General features: G+C 43.3%; 1 protein-coding gene across 4 annotated transcripts in view; it reads right to left on the bottom strand.

Annotated features, from left to right (window-relative positions):
* Nucleotides 1-22,488, bottom strand: part of LOC110002051 (disco-interacting protein 2 homolog C) — a 148,818-nt gene that overhangs the window by 36,800 nt on the left and 89,530 nt on the right. For all 4 annotated transcript variants that reach the window (XM_065954442.1, XM_065954443.1, XM_065954444.1 and 1 more), the window contains exons 6-9: nucleotides 12,434-12,583; nucleotides 11,928-12,047; nucleotides 10,452-10,649; nucleotides 2,960-3,051 (exon numbers count right to left, since the gene is read on the bottom strand). In XM_065954442.1, the coding sequence (XP_065810514.1) occupies nucleotides 2,960-3,051; nucleotides 10,452-10,649; nucleotides 11,928-12,047; nucleotides 12,434-12,583 (560 nt within the window). The remainder of the gene's footprint in view (nucleotides 1-2,959; nucleotides 3,052-10,451; nucleotides 10,650-11,927; nucleotides 12,048-12,433; nucleotides 12,584-22,488) is intronic.

Genomic DNA, 22,488 nt, shown 5'->3' with positions numbered 1-22,488 from the left:
TGCTTCTGCATTTTTCTGAAGATTTCACAGCACTTTCATGTCCATGTCTACAACATGAAAGCTCATATTTAATGTTTCCTTTTTAAGAGATTTCTATCTGCTACATTCAGGACATGAACAACCAGCTCCGACATGTTTCTATACCGTCACAGCAGATCCCGTTATCTCCTGCTCAGAGCGTGCTGGATGCAGATTGGCTCCAGTTGCATGTCGTTATGATAACAGTGAAGCCCGGTCTAAGTGCTGCCTAATGGCTTCAATATACAGTACTGGGACTGCATACAAGTGTGTGTAAGTGTGTGTGTGTGTGTGTGTGTGTGTGTGTGTGTGTGTGTGTGTGTGTGTGTTGCACGAGGGGGGCACAGGGTCGAAGCTATAAGCTAAGTGCACCTGAGTGAATGAGAGCGGAGTAATGATGCTTTAACAGGACTGATGTTGACATGTGCAGGTCTCATCGGAGCCGATCAGGTTTCATATGTGGATGATACCAGCGAGAGAGGAGAGGAGTCGACTTCCCGCTGCTGCGTCTGTGAGCACGAGGCTGCAGAGACTCAACAACGTCACACTGTGTGAACGCTTCACTAACGGCTGACCCACTAAGGGAAGATTTGAAGAACAGATGTTGAAAAGGTGAGAAAGTCAACACACGGCGGCAAATACACTTTGTGTGGAGAGCAACGATAGGAGCAAAACAGCACACCACACACAGTACGAGTCCTGACTCTGAACACTGGAGATCTCACCAAATCTGTCACTATGGATGAAGTCGTGGAAATGAACAAGGGCTGCACATGTTAAGAGCATGAGGGTGAGTAAGAAGGAATTTGCTGTTGTTGTTCTGCTTCCTTCTTCAGTCCGCTCATTCCCAATTGGCTATCGTTTTCTGCATGAGCGGCCAACTGATTTTGAATTCTGGAAGCATCACGCACAAAGGCAGAATCTTAACAGATACTCTTCACAGTATGTAAAATCCGCCACCAGGGGGCTCTCGATCAGAACAATAACAAGAGATGACGTCGAGGCTGGCGGGGAATCATGGGGGTTTTCTTTGCCAATCCCTCCTTCCCCCGGTGAAAACGAACTCCGTGCTACCCGTAGTCAAGACGAGCGGGTGAAACCGACCTAGCAGATCAAACTTCTTTATGCAGCGGTCTTAGACGCAACAACCGGTGTTTCCACGGCAACGATAAAGATTTTGTGTCTGTCATGGCGGCTGCCGACAGACACAAAATAAAGGATAAAATGAAGGATTTCTCTGGTTTTGATAACTGTTGGATATATTTGAGGTGATGGAAGCACTCAACAAAAAAATATATCTAACATCGGTTTAGTCAATTTTTATTTTTGTTTTTGATATTTGAATGTAAAGATTGCAATAAAATTTGAATTTTAAGTGTCTTTGAGTACTTAAAAAAGTGCAGAATAAACTGAGAGAGTCTCCAGTCACAGGGAGGGAAGATGAAATGGGTCAGAAGAACTTTAAATGTTTAGGTGGTAACTTCAAGTTCATTCAAAAGTGAAGAAAACTGGAAGGTGGGAGTCATAAATGTATTTTAATGAGTCTCCTCGGCCGTCTAAACTCTTTTCTAAAATGATCCTGTAAGACACATTCCTCCGTCCAAACATGGAGAACAACACGGTCATGTTTCAGTGTTCTTCTTCTTCTACCCTCAGTAAACGAGAGAAAAAGACCTGTTTGTAGTTCACACTTTAACTATCTGCTATTTACACACGCACGCACACACGCACGCACACACACACACACACGGTCTGGATTGAGTCTCCGGCTGAGCAGGAAACCGAGCTTCAAATAAAGATGAAAGAAGGAGAACAGAGACGTCACATTCCTGCTCACACATGTGGGGACTATGACTTCAACTTTTTCCACTTCAGCGTGATCGTGTGCTGATGTGTGGAGGCGTGTGCAGAGCGGGTTAAAGAGGCCCTGAGTGACTGCACTGACTGGAAAGGAAGGAAGGATTACACATGTGTCCCTTCTTTTTTTAAATATTGAGTTCTGACTCCTTGTGTCTGCTCAGGGTTTACGTCAGTAAACAGTTTTGACCCGTGCTGTTTTAAATCCATGAAACCAAAGAGGCGACCGAGGGAAAGGTCTGATGTGATTGCTCATTCTTGAAAAGCTTGATTTCAAAGAAAAGAAGGAAAAAACATTGTCTTGTTCTTTTTATGAGGTCGACTCAAATTCTTTCAGATAATTGGTTTTGCTCGCTCAGGTTTTTGGGGTCTAACTTTTCAAAAAGGAGTGGAACTTGTTTGAAATATTTTCCACTGAAGACATATGTTAGAAAAAACTGTAAAGACTGAAGTCTGAGGCAGAGGATGACACAAGATGTGTTGTCTTTCACCCCCGTCCCATCCCACACCCACAAAAATAATCCCGTCCCATCCCAATCCCAGGCCAGAATAATAAAATGTAAAATCCCTTCCAAATAAATCCCAACAGAATCTCTCCCATCCCAAACGTTTCCACTGAAGAAACATTGTAAAGACCGAAGTCTGAAGCAGAGGCTGACAAAGGAACGTTGTCTTTCACCCCCGTCCCATCCCACACCAACAAAAAAAACAAAAATCCTCTTCTTTTTTTTTTAAATGCCATCCTGACCCAATCCCGGTAGAATGACTGCCGTCCCATCGCACTCCCACAAAAATAATCCTGACTCATCCCAAACCCAGGCCAGAAAAAAAAAATCCCTTTCAACCCAATCTCGGCTGAATGACACCTGTCATGGGAATCGAACCCCAGACCTTGCGGTTAGGAAATGACTGACTACACCACTGAGCCATCGCCAGCTCAGTGCATCAGGAAGGTCAGCTCTTCTACTAAATCGAGTTGTTCACTAAAACTTTTTTTTTCTGGTTTTTTTTTTTAACTCTCTGTGTTCTTCCACAGTCCATTCATTTTCATCATTGTCATTTCGTCTTTGGGTTTTCCTCTTACCCGGTCTCCAGGTCTGACGAGCGGCTCCTGTTTGGTTCCCAGTTTGTGCAGCAGGTTGTACGCCACCTTCACACTCCTGGACCACAGTTTTCCTAAACACAGACACAGAAAACTTTTATTATTACACAAAACATAAAGAGCTGTTCATGAAAGGACCACCGTGAGGCGCTGGTGCAGGACCATGTACAGAGGATGTTGTTCTCCAAGTGGGCGGGCGTTGGGTTTGAATCCAACCTGTGGCTTCTTTCCAGAATGTCACTCCATCTCTCTCTCTCTCTGATTTCTGAATCTATCCACTGTCCAACCTGTACAATAAAGGCACAAAAAGCCCCCAAAATAAATCTGAAAAAAAGGAACCACCGTGTTCTTTTTGAGGGGGAACGTTTGAAAAGACTGAATCCAGGAGTCCTGAACCTTTGTTTTGTCAAATGCCAAAAAGAGAGTAACGTTTGGGGGAAACTTTTTGAAGTCATATACACTGAAAAAAACCTTCATTTGACTTTTTCCACAAGATTGTGAAGTGGAAACAAAGGATGACATCATGAGTCCACACATGCTAGAAGTTACGGCATCGATGTGACACTCGATGTTTGGAAACACATTACATCACCTGGCCGGCAGACTGCTGGGGAGACGATTCATTTCAAGGTTTAGTAACATCCAGAAAACCCTAAAACTCCGCCTCAACACTGTTGTCTAATTGAATCCATGAACGTTCATACTTTACTCACAGATTGCAGAGCTTTGAAATACAAACACTTGGAAAAGTTTGAGAAGCAGTTCAACAAATGTTCTGATTTTGCAGACGTCGCTGATATCCTGAGAATATTTACTGAAAGAGTAAAATCAAATCATTTCGATCGAGGCGGAGTCGTCTTATTAAAGTCTCATCACGCTACAAAAGAATCAATTTCCATCCTTTGCCTTCCTCTTTTTATTCCCGCTCATTCAGACTGGCAGACGCAGATATTATGCATGAGCGACCCGGCGTGAATTCCTCATTGTTTTTTCTAACACTGAATGAGGTTTTTTCTGATGTTTGTCAGAGCTAATGAAGGGAAGAAAAGGAGAAGAGCTCAGGGGTCCCACGAGGGGGAAACAAAGACAGGAGAGAGAAAGAATGAAGACAATCACAAACTAAGACGGAGCAACAGTGAGTCACTTATGAGACGTGGGACTTGATGAGCAGTGTAATGAAAACTGGAATTTAATTAATGAATCATGAATCAGCAGATATAACAGACACCCACTGGTGTTGTCAACAAGCTTATTTTGATATTTTGTTTAATTAAAGCTGCTAGAAAAGGTTAGCGGAAAATCACTGTCAACATCTGCGTGACGACTGTTTTTAAAGCTTTGAAGGTTAAAGACTGAGAGTGCTTTGAACGCAGCGATAATAAAAAAGCTGGTGTGTCTCTGAGTGCTGAAGACACTGAACAGCTTCGATTTGTATTAAAGGAGACACATTATGAAAAATCCACTGCTACAGTGTTGTTGAACATTTATCTGTGTAACCTGAGTGTCTAACGACCCACAAAATGTGAAATAAACCCATCCAGTCCTTTGTTTGTGGTCTGCATAAGTCTGTTTCTAATGTGCTCTCCTTGTGATGTCACAGTGGGATTCTGGTAAAAAAAATCCCCTGGTATCTCCACCCATGGACTCCACCCCCAGCCTAAAACAAAACTTTTGCACACGTCTGCCATTTTTATTCTCCCTAGCGAAGGAGTGATGTCTACTGGGAAAACTCGGGGGGGGTGGGGGGGGTCATTACATTTAAAGAGACACACACACCAAAACAGAGCGTTCTGAGAGAGCTGGTTTATACAGGGTCACAAACCTCCTCTGGTGCTTAATTCATGTTATATTTTGACCAAAGCACAGCACAGATGTTTCATTTAGACCACAGGGGGACTGTTAGAAACGGTGGAGAAGGGGGATAATGTGTCCTCTTTAAAAAAGGGCACTGTCGGCACGAAAAACCTGCATTAATGGGCACGAGCCCGAAACCTTAAAACAGCCCTCTAACCGTACACTGACACAAACTCCAAATTATGGAGTATGTAGAAAAAAGGGGGAGTTATTGTCCTATAAGACGTAGGAAGACTTTAAGTCCTCTGCATCTCCCTCCTGGTATCCATGAACAGCAGGAGGAAGCTGTTGTTTCTGCAAGTTTAGGAACAACTGCTGCAATGCTGAAACAATGTTTGCATGATGCAGGTTTCGGGAAGTCTACTTCAAGGACCCTTCAGCAGTAACAGCGGACACCCTGGAGGTGGCATCCCTCCATCCACCAGCTGGAAAACATGTTCAACAATCAGAGGAGAGGACTCCTTGCCGCCTTATTAGAAAGAATCTCCCCCGGCAGCTTCAGATGTAATCACAGTGTTTCTGTGCAGAGCTGGGGTCTGTTTGTTGTTTTTTAAAGTTTGATGACATGACTCAGCCTCGCCATGAAAACACATCAAGGAGCCTTTTGTCCTCCGAGGAGAGAAGAAGGAATCATCTGGTATAACCTAATGGAAAGGGCTGCTTTTGTTCAGAAATTAGATAACCACGGCCGCTGCTCTCAGGACATGACTCCAAGAACAAAAGTGGTTCAAAGGGTCGTTCTGAGCCCTTGTTCCACAGAAGGAAGGTTAACACAAACCAGATTAATGTGGGAAACATTCTGGGTGATTAATGTCATTTGATGATTCTTGTTTCTGTAAAGGGTGCATGAACTGAAAGCTGGATGTTTGTCTCTGTGCGCATAAAGAGAAAGTCCTCCTTGGAGCAAAACAATTAGAATATTAAAGGTCACATTTTATGTAAAATCCACTTCACCATGTTGTTCTAACACTAATATGTGTCTCTAGTCCGTCTACAAACCCCCCAATGATGAGAAAAGTCCATCCTCTCCGTCTTTTGCCCGCTGCACTTTTCAGAAAATGTGTGCTCAAACAGGCCGTTTGGAGATTTTCCCTTCATGACATCACAAAGGTCAGTAGCCCCTCCCTCAGGTGGGTGACACTCCCACAGCTAGGTGTTTGTTCTGCCCTCTGAGTCTGCCTTCTCATCGTAAACAATAGGACATGGAGCAAGAAAGCCCGAGTACACCCAAGCCCTTCCAGAGAGGGGGCGTGGTCAGACACGGCTCATTTACATATTTAAAGGTACAGACACAGAAACAGCCTGTTCTGAGCAGGGCTGAAATAGAGGGGTTTATAGACATGATCAAATACAGGATCAGAGTGGATTTAGAACAAGAAACTTGGGAATTTGCATCAGCAGATCTGAACGCGCAGGTGGAGGATCTCAGAGAGGTGAGGGGGAGCCAGGTTATGGAGGGCTTTGTAGGTCATGATAAGGAGTTTGAAGTGGACACACTGATGCAGGACTCACTCTTTATGTCTCAATTCATGGGCTAAATCCCCCCCTGCTGACTCCCTATAGGTGGTGGAGGGTAATGCAGGTGGGACTCCAGTAGCTCCTACAGTATCCCTTCTACTTCCCTTCTGCTTTTATATTGACCCTGGACTGTCAGTACAGCAGATCCTGAAGGGGAGTTTTGGACAGATGTGATAAAGGTGGTGATGCAACTCTGTTGACGGCCTGTTCTTTGTCTTTTTGTAGTTTTTTTAACAGGATTTGTAGTCCACTGAAAACACCCCAAACACAAACAGATTTGCACACAGAGAATAATCAGAGAAATAAAGTCAAACAAGAAACACACACAGCACGAAGAGTGAATGTCTCCCCCACACAGTGTGCAGCAATCGATGACGAAGATCTGCTGATAAATAATGTCAGCTGTGTTGTGTACAGACGATCAAAGCCTCGGAGGCAACTGCGGTTCATATCTGCCAAACATGTGGGGGTTATCTGCAGTGCAGAGCAGCGAGGGGCTGAGTTTGAGGACAGCGGGAAAATTCAGTATCATGAATTCTGTGTGTTCTCAGGAGGGCGGAGGACGACGACTCGACAGGAAGAGACAAAACAAGTTTGTCCTTGTCAGCCGACATCAAAGAGAGACGACACAGGAATGAGAGATGGAGATTTAGATTCAGCACAGCACACACACACACACACACACACACACACACACACACACACACACACACACACACACACACACACACACACACACACACACACACACACACACACACACACACACACACACACACACACACACACACACACACACACACACACACACACACACACACACACACACACACACACACACACACACACACACACACACACACACACACACACACACACACAGCCTCACCATGTTGTTGTCTCTCCGGTGGAGGACTCCCGAGTGCTGCTGGCTGAAGAAAATTTCACAGTCTGGTGAGCACTCATCTCGCCTCATCATCAGCGGCAAGCTCACTCCACACAAATCAGTTTGTTCCCTCACACACACACACACACACAAACACACGCGTGCGCACACACACACACGCTCGCACACTGTTTTTGTAAATGAAAAAGGTTGATGCAGTGGGGATGATGCAGCGTTTATCCTTTGAGTTAATCATCGTGTGTGATCAAGTGTGGTGAAAAAGTGAATGCCGGTGTAATCTTGTTTTTCAAATGCAACATTTATTAAAAAATGTCTTCTTTTTCTCGTCGTCCGTTTTCACTCCCACGCCGGCGCCACATGTCGGAGGAAATTCTTGCACTCGTTGCTCATTTGATCTGATAGCTGAAGTCAGAGGAGACAGTTCGGCCCCAGTTTGTTGATCATTTCTGGATATTTCAGAGATCAGACGCACTCCCCTGAAGGTTGATTTATCAGCAATTTTGAAGAGACAATCATTGACTGAGGATTGTTGATCGTTGTTTATATTGTTATTTATTATTAGTACGACAGTGGAGGCAGTTAAATATGTGCAGCACGGGAATCCAAGACAAATTCCCGTACCAGGAAAATCAAGTTTAAGTGTATTCATTTAATTAATTTAATCGTTTATTTGAATCAGGGACAGAGTACAAAAAAAATACATTAGTCTCAGAAGAGATGCTTTGTTCCAGATTTAGCTAGCTAGCTAATTTCCATCTGTTGTCAATGGGCAAATGTGCAATTAAAGGCACAGTATGTAGATTCCGCCACCAGGGGGCTCTCAATCAAAACAATAATAATTAATCAATGTCGGTAAACATATTCTCTTCCTCAGGTCGGGTTCGCCCAGTCGTCTTGAGAGTTCGTTTTCACCGATTGTTGCGGGGGAGTAGCTAGGAGAATCACTCCCATGATTCCCCGCCAGCCTCGACGTCATCTTTTGTTATTTTTTTTGATTGAGAGCCCCCTGGTGGCGGAATTTACATACTGTGCCTTTAATTGCACATTTGCACACCTCCACATATCTTAGTGAAAATTAACATCTTGGTGACTGCCATGTTTTATATTAGGATAGTACTTTATTGATCCCCAGAGGGGAAATTTGGGATCGTGTTGTGTCCTGAATTTGACCGTCTTTATTTAGACTTTGTGTAAATTAAAACGGCGTGCTCCTGCTGCCAAAGAAATGTCTCCTGTGTGACTGTATTTTTAAGGTCATCCTGGGACATCATGTAGTTAGAGTGAACGATGTGTGTACTTGTTTAAACTCTGGACCTGGTTTTACCTTTGTTCATGTGCATACATTAGTGTGTGTGTGTGTGTGTGTGTGTGTGTGTGTGTGTGTGTGTGTGTGTGTGTGTGTGTGTGTGTGTGTCTCTGTGATGTATAAATGTGTGTCTGGGCTCATCTTGAAGTCACCTGATTCTCTCCGCTGTACGTCAGGGAGGTCGGACCTGAGAGAAGCAGCTTTGTTCACCGTGGCTAAGTCGCTCTCCAATGTCTCAAACCGGAGCCATTTTCTCCGCTGCTGTTTTTGGGAGATGAATGAGTTTTGGCTCTAAAGACTCGAGCACTTCAAAAGAGTTTGTTCCACTCTGTTTACAGACTTGAACGGCGGTGGCGGTTGAACAGGCGGTTAGGATCGTGATGTGATTCAGCTGCGGTGAACGGGTTTATGGAGCTGGGATGAAGCAGTTCTTTAATTTATTTGACTGTTCTGTGTGTTCGTCTTCTCACTTATGGCTTCAGCAGACTTTGTCTTCTCCTTTGCTTTATGAAAGATTTGAGATTTAATTTGTACACTTCTTTGTGAGGCAGGTCTGAATTCGCTGTCTCTGGCAGCTGTGCAGCTTTTACGTCAAATATTTAGAGCGAGAAGGTCAACAGGAAAATGAGGAAAATGAACGACTCAAACAACAACAAACTTTTACCAAAGAGACTCTAATTTAGGTTACATCCTTAGACTGTATAAAAAGATGGATGTCTCTTACAAGTGAAGCCACAACATTTGGAGCTCCCCCTGCTGACGGGCGGCGGTATAACATGGATAATGTCATTAAGGTTTCATAATATTTAGTTATTTGATGCTTTATAAGCGGTAAACTGTAGCACCAAGACTCTGTTGACAAATGCGTCTGTCCATCGAGGAGGCGGAACCACGATGCATCTTTATAATCAGTCAGTGATTAAGTCACATAACAGCGTGACTAAGATTCATTTTTATTGTCTGTTTGATGTATCTGAATCAAAACCACAATCCTTCCTTTAAAGAAGAAGCTGTTGTGTTTTTCATAACGTAGCTGCGTCTAGCTGCGTCGCTCACGAGCAGTTAGGACGCTCCAAGAGGACACAAAAGAATCCGGCTGATTTTGTTGAATGCTTGCGTCGAAAAGAGAGAAATCATCCAGTCTTCATCCTGAAGTTTGACCCACACGGTCTGCTCTGTAAGTCACTAAGAGATACAATAACAGTTCGTTTTAAAAACATATTTCATAAAACCTGCAGGCTCTTTGGGATTAAAAAAAAAAAAAAAAAACGTCCCCGCCGTCTGTAGCAGAGCGATTTCTTGAAAGCGTCTTCTTCACACTTTGTTAATGTGCTTAGCTCTCTGTCTGGCTGCCATTAGTGGAATTATGTTCACACAGCGGGCGTTAAACATTGTTTGGTGCTTCAGTTAATCAGCTTGTGAAGCCACCATATGTGCAGAAAAATACAAGGAGGAAAGTCAGAGAAGAAGAAAAAAACCCTCTGCTGTACTCTATACAGTATTTAGAGTTTCTATCAGTGTGTTTCATCAGGATGTTTAAATTCTGGATCATCTAGGAGAGGTCAAAGCAGGACGGGAACCAAATCAAAAAAGACCATAATGAGCAGTCTTACCGTTCCTTTGAGCAGTTTGACTTTATTTTGTGATCCCTAGCCACTTCTTCTTTCTGTGCTTAGGTTCATGTCCTAACCTTCCATCTACACAGGAAGGGCCTTCAGTATTTCAAAATAAAAGCGGGGTTAAATTCAAACAGCAAGTAAAGTACTCCCAGCCTCAGACAAAAATTAAAAATAAGAGCCTTAATGTTTTTAACTATAACCATTCATGAGCCTAAAGACAGACAGAGACAATGAAAAATTAAGTGAGTCAAAACGGCGTTCTCTTCTTACCGTAGGTGAGCACGTAGAGCGGCTTGCCGTTGGTGTCCATGGTGGTGAGGCAGGGGGCCTTCGGAGAGATGGTGCCCCACCTCTGCAGAGCCGCCTCCAGAGACGGGGGCCAATTAGTCACCACGCCCAGCTGCTCGCCCCGCATGGCCACCATCTGAGCCCCCTCCGCCTTGGGCTGGTTGGGGTCTGGCTGCTGGACTGAAGGAGGATAAGAGCATAGATTTTACATTTGTGGCCAATTTCAAAACTTTAAAACCAACAATTCCAAACATGTTAGCTGTATGTTATCAATGAACTACAAACACTTCAGTGTCTTACTTAAGCATGGACACTTAGCTTAATTTCTCAAGACAACCTGTGACATAGTATTAATATGCACAGGCAAAAAAATATAAAAATATCTTATATAAAGCTTTAAAGGAAGAATGTGCGACTTTTTGATCCAGTAGATGTCGCCCCCTTGAGCTCCAGCCTGAAACCAAAACAAACTGCTGTTAGGCCACGCCTCCTCCATACTGAAGCCTCCGCTCTCCACCAGAGACACACCTCCAACCCCTCTCCACTCGTGTTTGCACAAAGGAGTTTAGAGCAAGCTGCGGACAAAATTGTCCTCCTCTCGAGCTGCAATCATCTGTGTCCTGCATTGTTGTGTTAGCATGCTAATGTTAGCGCTTTTTAGTTAGCTTGTAGCTTCACATTGCATGCTCTAAAACACTTATGTGATATTCAAATAATCAGTGAGTATGTTCTTCTTCTTCTCTCTAGTTCTTGACTAAAACAGCTTTTATACACAAGGGGAGGAGCCGGCCGTCCCGTCCATGTAAACACGGCTCTGACAACAACACAGCCAGCGGGACTCGAGCTTCTCCCTCATTGTAGACAGTCATGACTCAGAGACACATTTACAAAGGACAGACTTTATGATTTATTTATGTGTAGCATGTTGCACATTCTTCCTTTAAAGTAAACAAAAAAGGTTTTCACTTTCAGCTGTACGATAATCTAACAAGTGTACTGTGGTAGTCTTGAATGTTGTATATGAACTATGGAAGCGGTGATGAGTAACAATGCATCATTTACTCCATGTTTCTTTATTTGTTTCTTTATCAGAGAGAATACTTACAGTAAGGATGTGATCTCTAGATTAAACCAGAATATCAAAACACTCTTATTGTGCCGTGAATCGAGCTCAGTCTTTCCAACATATTTTATTCATGCTTAAATAATGAATTGACTTCTGGCTCTGCAGCTTTTGATGCTGGAAACAAAAGGGAATATTCATCAGTGGGATTCGCCTCTGCCACAGCAGACAAAAGGAAATGTTCTTAAGGATATCATCCTGTTTGGCAAAGTTTGTTGGATTTGGTTTGTTGGCCCTTCATTACTTGCCTAAAGCTGCCATTTCATAATCAATCACTATTTACTATTTACATGAATAAAAGCGTCTATTTTGGTATTTAATGAAAATGAAGTTACCCTCCAGGAGCTCCTCGAAGTCGTCAACAAAAAACTCTCTTAACGGCGGCCGTTTGGGTCTCTTCAGGGTGTTGACCAGTTGCTGAATTTTGGCTGAAACTCTGCTGCTGACTGGAACACCTGCAGAGGACGGACACACACACACACACACACACACACACACACACACACACACACACACACACACACACACACACACACACACACACACACACACACACACACACACACACACACACACACACACACACACACACACACACACACACACACACACACACACACACACACACACACACACACACACACTATGACTAAAGACGCAAATCTAAGCGTAAACTCTTGATTGTAAGCAGTCGTCACTTTCACATTCCACTGAGCGATATTCTGAGTGACAACCTGAGTTTTAAATCTCCATCAACATGACTCTCAGTGATGTGAGATGAAGTAATTAGTATCATTCATCATATCTCTGGTAAACTCATAACCCCAGCCCCTTCTCTCACCGTCTCCGGTCTCCATCAGCTCGGCGTTGCCGTACTTTGGCGTCTGTTTCTGGGCCGCGTTGCCAGCGCCCGGGGCTCTCTCCACCTGGATCCCATCAGCCGGGGTGTTGTTGGTGTAGCCGGTGACATCTGGAGGGGCAGAGTGGTTCTCTGGGATGTGAGAAAACGGGGGGGGGGGATCAAGGAGGGTGAGGAAGGCTTGGTTAGGTTACCCCCACAACCCCCCAAACACATCCTGCTGTTAAATAGTTTTAATAACCAGTCTTACAATCAGGACCAGTTAGATACAAGACAGAGTTTGTTATTACATCCAACTGGTAAACTACATGAGATTTTAAAGATTACACCGTTTTCAATCTGCTCGCTTGCTCTGAGACGTGATGCTGTAAACACAGCAAACATGGAAAGAAATCACTGCTAAGTGTTGAAAGGAGACTATGAGGCTCATTGTCTGTGTTTACTGCAGGGATTAACATGTGTCCTGAGTGATCCCATCACAAGTGGACAGCTCCAAGGACAGGTGTGAATCCACTCATGATGAAATCACTCTCTGAATCGTCTGGTATGGAAAGCCGTATGAGCATTTATTCGATATCCTTTGTACCAATCTTCAGTTGGCTGCACTAGTTCGGTCATTGGCAGAACTACTTTACTAGTTATCTAGAAAACGTCCAGTCCAAACTTGTAAGGTCCAAAATATCTACTACATAAATTGACCCTACTAGTTATCTATCAGGGCTGGGCAATAAATCGAAAATTAATTGAAACTGAAATTCAGAACCTCTAACCGACGTAATCTCGCCCATGTCGATTATTTTGATTATTTTGATTATTTTGATTATTTTGATTATTTTGATTATTTTCAGGGCAAAGTTGACGACAAATATAATCTTGATTAATCGAGGTGAGGACTTTTCTACTCCAACACTGCACGAGGTTAGGTGAAAGTGAAGGAAATCTGTTTTGTCTCCGTCATAGAGGAGCATTAGTGAAGAAAAACAAAAGTTATTAACTCAGGAAACTGAGAGCTCCCGTCTGCATTTTCCTCCTGAAACGATTATTATTACTCAGAGATAAATAAACGGTGCTTTCAATGCACAGCGAGTTGATTAAAATGCCTGAACGGTTGCCTGAGGATGAATTTCAAGTTCTGTAGGGTTCATACATCTATCAGACTATTTATACAGGAGGCACTTAAAGGCTTAAAAAATGGACTAGCCAGGAGCGACCGCAAGGGAAATAATAAAAAAAACAACAACAAGTCTCAGAGTTTGGATGATCGAGCAGCAACTTCCTGCAGAGAAACTTTCAGAAAGATTATGTTTTGGATTTCACAAGAAAACATTAAAAAAAAATTCCACCAGCACCAAAACTCCCTCACAGAATCCAGCAGCCATTTCTTCAGGGATGACTTCGCCTGCACAGACATCTCTCTCTCTTCACCACACGCTGCATCACCCTCTTTTTCTCCGAGGGGGAAAATTTAAAAGAAAAAGACTCAATTTCCATCAACACCCACACCTTAACAATAGTTTTTTTTTTAGGTCGCTTCCCTTCCTATTTTGTGCTTCATTTAGGTCGTCTTTTCAGCCTATCTGGTGCACCTGATGTTTCAAAGCACCCCACCATGCATCCAATTTTTCATATTTAGCTCTTTCACTGCTGCTGTCGGACAACATCAAACGATGTTTACTGTTCAGCCCGAGGGGGGGGGGGGTTCTTTACTTTGAGTGGTCGGAGCATGAAATGATGCAGGGAGGAAGAGATGTGCGCTGAATCTAAATGGGGACGTGTGTAGGTGTAGTGCTGCTGTGTTGTGTGCTGTCCCTTTGTCCCTCCCAAGTCAATGGAGAGCTAACTGTATGAAAGCAAAGCTGTCTGTGTGACCTGTTTCCAGTTTTACAATCTGATGTTTTGCATTCTGTGTATCATGCAAAGTTTAAAAGGCAAATAAACCTAACCTTTTGAAATACGATAAATACACACTCAGTAAATTGTCTCCTACTCGTGTTTGTTTTTATCCAATGACTATTCTGATGGTCGTTCATGAAATTATGCAGACTGGATTTTCTTCATGTTACTCCCTGCTTCACTGAAGAACAATCAGGGAGTGTAGAACTGGACTGAATTGTTCGGTATTAAAGAGAAAAAACACTGCCAATGATTTAACTGTTTTTTGTTTTTACTCTAAAAAAAACATCTCCCTGTTACGTCATGATTTCTGATTCTCAGCGGGAGATGATTCTATAAAACAATTAGGCTTTATAGTAACCAAACATTAAAGAGCACTGTCTCCCCCCCTCCTCTCTAGAGTGGATGCTCACTCAGGTCACCATGTGGTGGACTCTGAAGCTTCAGTGTTTATCCAGCTCTGCATGGGTCTGTAAACCTTTCTGTGTTCTAACCTCTCTCCATTTTTCAAAAGCATCTCCAATATTGATCCTAGTTTGAGCACGTTTCTGCTCGTGGAGCTTATTAGAAACATGCAGAGGCTTTTTAGGTCGGGTACAATCACTTCTATCTGAACCACTTCTCTTGCCCGCTTCCATCTCTGCAACACCTGTTGACCTGATAACTGCTCTCATATCTGACAAACAGAGGGGCGTCCAAAACGGCCGACCTTCTCTGGTCCAAGCAAAAACAGACCATCAGGATCAGAATCCTCATCGCAAATTCATCAAATAGGCAGGAGTTTAATCTTTCAACCAAGCGAGAAATCGACATGACATTGTTTTAAAAAAAACTACCAGAGGATGTTTCTGATGTTGCATCAGACATGATCAGTCCTATTATTCCAATTCCACAGTCCTTGTAAAAGGTTTTTTAAATTCACAAAGCATCAACAATCTATCAACCTGTTGATGCAGTGAGATGTTCAGGAGTAGGTTTTGTTCTCTCCCGCTCTATCACATCAATAACACTGAATTAAAGAGAGCCGAGAGGCCGAGAAAAAAAGAGTGTTTGTGTGAGAGACGAGTCAGAGAAAAGAAGACACGAGTGGAGAGAGAGAGAGAGAGAGGGATTATTCCCAGCAAAGTACGAGGCCGAAGCCAAGAAGACCAAACAGAATTCTTTCTGTGGACACGGGCTGCATACCAACACCGCAGCACACAGCTCAGGCATGCTAATTATTGTAGCACGCTGCTCTACATTCTGTCTCTGCGACATCTGGGCTGTCTGTTTGAGCCACACTGAACGAGACATGCACTCTCTGAAGTCCTGTGTTGTTGATCTGTCTGGGAATGTAACAGTGTGTGTGTGTGTGTGTGTGTGACCTCATCAGGATGTATTTATGATGATGTTTGACGGGGGGGGGACATCAGGGCCTGGCTGAGGAGAAGGGTGCTGATGAATGTCTCCTTCGCTGCTGGAATACAAATCAGGCCGGCTGAGGGGAGCTGATTCAGGGACGAGACACTTCCACCTTCCCCGCACGGGTCAGGGAGGGTTTAAAGGTGACGCGATGGTTAGAGCACTGCGGCTGATCGCTAACATGTTGAAGCTACGCAAAGGTCCAAAGATCTCAATCTCCACAAAATAACACAGATTCAGTGTCCCTGAAGATAAATAAGCTACAATTTAAAAGTTAGGGTTGGCCCCAAACACTGGGAAAGGGGGGCATTAATAAGCCTTAAAAGCTAGTTGCTACCCGACATTAAAGGCTTTATGTGATTTTTTGATCCAGCAGATGTCGCCCTTGAGCACCAGCATGAAACCAAAAAAATTGCGCTGCATTGTTGTGTTAGCATGCTAATGCTAGCGATCTTTATTATGCTGGTATCTTCACACTGCATGTAAATTTACCTGAAATGAGCGTGATCTAGAAACACAGTTAAGCAGTGAGTACAGTATGTTATTCTTCTTTTCTCTAGTCCCTCAATTAAACAACTTTTATACACGAGGGGAGGAGTCAGCCGGCCGTCCAGGCGATGTAAACAAAGTGAAGATAGGACTCAGAAAACTCTCAAAACATCACAGACAGTGGGACTCGGGTGTTACACCCATTGTAGACAGTCATGACTCACAGAGTTATTTTCAGAGGATATATTTGATTTCTATTACATTTAAGTGTGAAAAATCACATATAAAGCCTTTAAAGAGGAGAAGAAAAAGAGGACAAACAGCCAATCAAGTCGCAGGGTTACGGGTGGGCGGGATTACAGACGTCTGGAGCGAAATGGAAATGAGGGATAGCGACACTCAAGAAAACGCTGAGTCTACAAGCTTAAAGCTGATAGGTTCCTCTACTTCAGGAATTTTTTTTTTTATTTATTTTTTTTACCAGAATCCCACTGTGACATCACAAAGAGAGCAAATTTGAAACGGAGCATTTTTCTCTGTGTTGTAAGACTTATACAGACCACAAACAAAGGACTGGATGGGTTTATTTCACATTTTGTGTGTCAGTAGACACTCAGGTTACCCAGATATATGTTCAAAAATATTGTAGAAGTGGATTTTTAATTATATGTCCCCTTTAAATCTTTATTCAGCCGTTTCTGGAGAGGTAAACTGCACTTCAACAGAGAGCAGGCGGACGATACAGGACGATAAAACATCAAGAACGCTTCAGTCAGAGAGAATCGATTCTCTATCTGATTCCTGACAACCCTGCAGAGAAACACATCTTTGTAAAATCAGCGTTTAAGAAGACACCTGATGAATTGCTTGCAGGGAAACACGTGTGTGCGCTCTCAAACTGCTGAACTGTTCTTCCTCAGAGACTGCAGAGTATCCCCCTGACAGATAAACAGCCTGAGCTCCAGAGCGATCCCAGTGAGCCCCATCCAGACGGCAGCCTTAATTATATTAAAGATGGGAACGCTTCCAGAGCGGTGTTAATGGATTCAAGGTATGTTTTTTTTTTTCTCCTGACAGTGATGAATGTCTGATTAAAGGTCTGGTCTTCAGTCTTTCCTCTAAGTGGACGCTCATTGTTTCACTCCAGAGTGGATTGTTCTGTATTCTCAAGCAGATGCAATCTAAGAGAAACCCAAAGGAACCACTTCAATAAACGAGCACGTCTGCCGCTGCCTTTTTTTCAGAGGCCGGGAATAAAGAAGGCTGATGAAGTCTTCAGGTTTCACTTCAAGGAAATACTTTGGATTTCTGAATCGGGGTTATATGAGGTGCTTATAAATAGTCGGTAGACTGCAGCCAGCATGTTTGGAGAAGTACCAACACAGTGCCTACGCTATGAACTGCAGCTGAGGGGATTTCAAAGAAAGATATATATTTTAATATTTAAGCAATGTTTTTCTCATCACTGGAAGTTTTTGCATGTGATATCTCTTAGAATTACTGTGGCGCAGTTACTGCCAACTCGCAACAGAAGTTAATTATTCAGTTCTAACGGCACGTTGCTATTAATGACAGTGTTTGTGAACTAGATGATTTTTTCGGGAAAAGGCCAATTTGCTTAAAAAGAGGCCAGCTATTCCCAAAATGACAGCCAAAAAAGTTTCATTTAAAAAAGCGCAAACTGCACCGGCAAACAAAAACAGTGCAATCAGGGGTGCGTTTAACCCTTTGTGTGCCTTTTGGGAATTAGATGCCACCTTTTTTTGACTCTTTTGCACAGGTTTAGAGGGTGGAAAAGCTGTGCAATCCTTCTGTGAATCAGACCCTGATTTTTTTTATCATGAAATATTACTTGATGAGTCACTTTCTCCAGCTCTCTTCTGTCTGGTGGTTCATACGGACCTCTCTGCTCAAGGTAAAAACAAGGGTTAAAACTTTGCTGCAGTATTTCTGTTTCCAGATAGCAGAATTCAAGAATGCTGCATGTGTTTACAGACTTTAAAGGAGGAGGCAGGCAGACAGCCTACACTCCACAACCATCTGCTTTCAGGCTTCAATGAAAAGCTGTTTTGAAAGCAGATTGCCTCTGACTTAGCAAACAACTAAAAACATGCTTCATAATTAGCCAAATTAAGACACAACAGCAAACACAGTGTCACCTTGAAAAGAAGGGGGGGTGGGGGGCTTATTCATTCAAGGTGCTATCCAGCCCCCTCATAAAAAAGCATTGTTGATTTTCCTCATCAACAATTTAAAACACCAAAAAGCTGTATGCACCAGCTTTTTTTTTTTTTTTTATCCACAAAAAACACATTACTTCTCATGCAACTGCAGCAACACTCAATGCTATTCCAAGTGTTGTTAGCATTGAAAAATGTTCTTCTGCACTTATAAACCATGGCGTAGCAACGGGAACAACCGACAATGGGCACAACTTGAACAGCAGGCATATGGGGGAGGACGGGGGGGGGGAAGAGTCACTGAAAATAAAAAGGGAAATATACGACATCCCTGCCCTGAGTCGAGGGATGGCTGCAGACCGAGCCTGCTTCTCGGCTCTCTGCCAGCCATGCTCCGATCACAACTTACCGGAGCGCCGTGGCCCAGAGTTTCCATTCTCTAGCGGAGCAGCAGGCACTGCCCTCCTCCTCCTCCTCTTCAAGGAGAGGTGGGCTAAGAAGCCTGCATGTGAGGGGGGGGAAAGAATCGAAGAAGGGTCTTGAAATGTGTTGACGAGTTGGAAATCATTGAGGAGCTGCACTCGAGAGTCTTATCTTCTTATCTTTGACATTGTGCAGTGACCACATTATATCCTTGAACACATAAACAAGACACCTCATCTCTTTAAACAGGGCGCTATTTACTGCCTTTGTGGAAAAGGAACAAAAGCACATTTTCTGCTTCAAATAGTGACCTTACAATCCACCGGACTGTCGGCTCTCGGAGAATAAATTAAAATGGCCTGAAAGTGTATTGTATCGTATGTATTTGCATGGAAAAAAGATCCTGTGGAAACTGCCAGATTGACCGTCTAGTGAATTAATTCAGCAAGCTCCTCTTCTCTCCTCTCGCCCTCAGTCTTTTTGCATATATGCCAATAATGCATGAAACTAATTTTTGTTCATGTTTTTCTTTTTTTCTTTAATTTCGTCGCTGCAGATTTGGTTTATTCTTTTCTATTCTTGTCTGTAGAGTTGCATTAATTATATTCAAATACTGGACGTTATATTATATGAGTTAGATGTTTAAATCATTGCATGATGATAAAAAGTTAAAGGTGACATATCCTCCTCCTCTTCTTCAGTTTAAATAAGTCTCAGAGCTCCTCAAAACATGTGTGTGAAGTTTCTTGTTCTAAATCCACTCTGATCCTGTATTTGATCATGTCTATAAACCCCTCTATTTCAGCCCTGTTCAGAACAGACTGTTTCTGTGTCTGTACCTTTAAATATGTAAATTAACTGTGTCTGACCACGCCCCCTCTCTGGAAGGGCTTGGGTGTACTCTGTCTTTCTCGCTCCATGTCCTATTGTTTACGGTGAGAAGGCAGACTCAGAGGGCAGAACAAACACCTAGCTGTGGGAGTGTCACCCACCTGGGGGAGGGGCTACTGCCCTTTGTGATGTCATGAAGGGAAAATCTCCGAACGGCCTGTTTGAGCACACATTTTCTGAAAAGTGGAGCAGGTAAAAGACAGAGAGGATGGACTTTTCTCATCATTGGGGGTTTGTAGACGGAATAGGGAAACATATTAGAGTTAGAAAAAGTGTACTTTTCAGAGCATGGAACCTTTAAAGAAAATCTAAATCATCTTTTTATTCATCAAACTATATTTACACTGACATACCGAGGGACAAAGTATAATGTCTGCTCAAGAAAATGACGTGCAGAGAGTGGAGCTTCATTTAGTGGCTGCAATAAAACTTTTATCAAAAGAGCGCCATGTGTCTCTAAAAGGTTTTCAATTATCATCACGTAGCAACAGCAGCGGCACAAACAAGCACTCAGCGCCGTTATCTGAAACTACAGAGGGACCCTGTGAGCTTTAGTGCATTTAAACTCAGCCAAAAGTCAACCACAACAAGCAGATAGTCCACTGTGATCCTGTGGGAGGAATCTGAGACCTGGGGGAGAATGTGGACACATGAAAGGAGCGACGGCAAACAAGGGAGAGTGAACTAAAAGTTATCTGTAGCAGCAGGCCAAGAGAGCCCGATAGGAGATGAATAAAAAAACCAGGCAGGATGGAAACGATCTTTAAGTATTTACACACACACTGAAAACACCAGAGAGCCGAGCGCTGGCTTCGAACCAGGAAATGAAAAACAGAGTAGTAACATGTGACTCCGCTGAGGGTTTGATTGGCACACCAAAAAGGTGACGTCACTGACACCACGTCCACGTTTGATTAAGTCTGTGTTCATTACAAGACAAAGAATTTAGAATTTTCTTGAAAACACCAAAAAGGAGAGAGAGAGCTGCTTTTGATTTTGCACCTCAGATCTGTTCACCACTCTGCAGAACTTCAAGCAGCTGCTTCCTGGAAAACATCTTTGTGACTTTTTTAACATGAGACACAAAACAACACAAGAAATAAACTCAAGCTGGCTACACGCTAGAACATTTTAAAAATCTTAGGCGTACACACACTACTCGGCCAGATCGAGAGACCACACGCCTGATGTTTGTAGTAAGATCTCACAGAAACCTGAGTGATCGAACGTGACTTCAGAAGAAAAACAAATATGGAGGACGATCTCCGTCGTCATCCGGCTGTCCTGCTGAGTGTTCTGTTCCTCAGCGAGAAAAAAAAAAGAAAACAGGAAACTCTCGGCTGAGAAAACGGTTTGTGACGCTACAACTATACACGCTCTCATTGGCTGATTGACCTGGAATCGTGAATATTAACCATGTTTTATTGTATATAATTCAATTCAATAATTCAAAATTCAAAACAATCGTAGTGACATCACTCCGCCTATGGGACCAAACTCAGGCCTAAAATGGTCTCGATGACAGAGAACAGAGAATCTCTCCTGTCACACCTGAGCAGGGGAAGGAGCTGCACTGACTCAAGTCACAGGATATAAACATCACTCCCCCCTCCTATTGGCTCGTGGTGAATTCTCCGGAGAATATCCTGCTGAGTTCTCACATCAGATCACTCTGACTTGCTGCAGAAAAACTACTAAGGGGTCTGACAGGAGAAACTCAGGGTGTAGTCTGAGTCTGTTTGTGTTCACACATACAGCTCCTCCTCCTGGACACATCCGGAGGTGTTTTCAGGAGATTTCTGCCGGTGTGAAAGTCCTATCTGTGTGTCTTTCTGTGGATAATCTTCAGAGCTGAATACCAACCGTGCCAGCATGAAAACAAAACCCGTCACCAGCAGAGCGTTTAGTCACAATGCTTCCTCAGCAGGAACACACACACACACACACACACACACACACACACACACACACACACACACACACACACACACACACACACACACACACACACACACACACACACACACACACACACACACACACACACACACACACACACACACACACACACACACACACACACACACACACACACACACAGGATTCTGTGACAGCAGCAGTGGACACTGTGTTTGTCCTTGTGTTTTTTTTGGGCCAGGAGCAGCAGGACCGTCCACCCCGCTGTAGAGAGGGTGTCACGCTCTGCTCTTTGAAATGTGAGTTATCAGAATCTGTCTTTTGGTAATTTAGGTTTTTAAGCTGTGCCAATTTAAAATCAGAAAAAGTATGATCTAAGCTTCTGTGTTTCATGATGTTCTGGCAACATCTCACTGAATATACGTTGAGTAAGAACTCCAAAGTGTCAAAGAGTCAGAAGCAAAACTGATCAATGAAACATCAAACTAAAGGGGACTGGATAATATCATATAGATCTCCTCTCTGGTTATTAGACAACTAAATATTCTGCAATAAACACGAGGAAACCTCTCTGCTTATAGGCTTCATGCCTAGCCTCTATGACTCAACCTGGCCCGTGAAGACGATGGAGCTTAGCGCTCTCTCTTTGAGGACATAAACATAAACCCACACATCATGGCAGACGTCGGCCTGACACACAGCTCCTCCAGGAGAGCAGAGAGGAAAACAAGCTTCCTCTAAAACAAGACGTCCGTCATGTTTTCAGTAAACACTGGATGGTCATCTACAGCACAGTCCGTGTGATGATGCTGGAGGCGCCGTTAAAGAGTTAAAGCCTTTCTT

The sequence above is a fragment of the Labrus bergylta genome, chromosome 4, assembly GCF_963930695.1.
Source record: "Labrus bergylta chromosome 4, fLabBer1.1, whole genome shotgun sequence".
Classification (NCBI taxonomy): domain Eukaryota; kingdom Metazoa; phylum Chordata; class Actinopteri; order Labriformes; family Labridae; genus Labrus; species Labrus bergylta.
The sequence above is the reverse complement of the archived record's forward strand: the minus strand, read 5'-3'. Positions and strand labels throughout refer to the sequence as shown.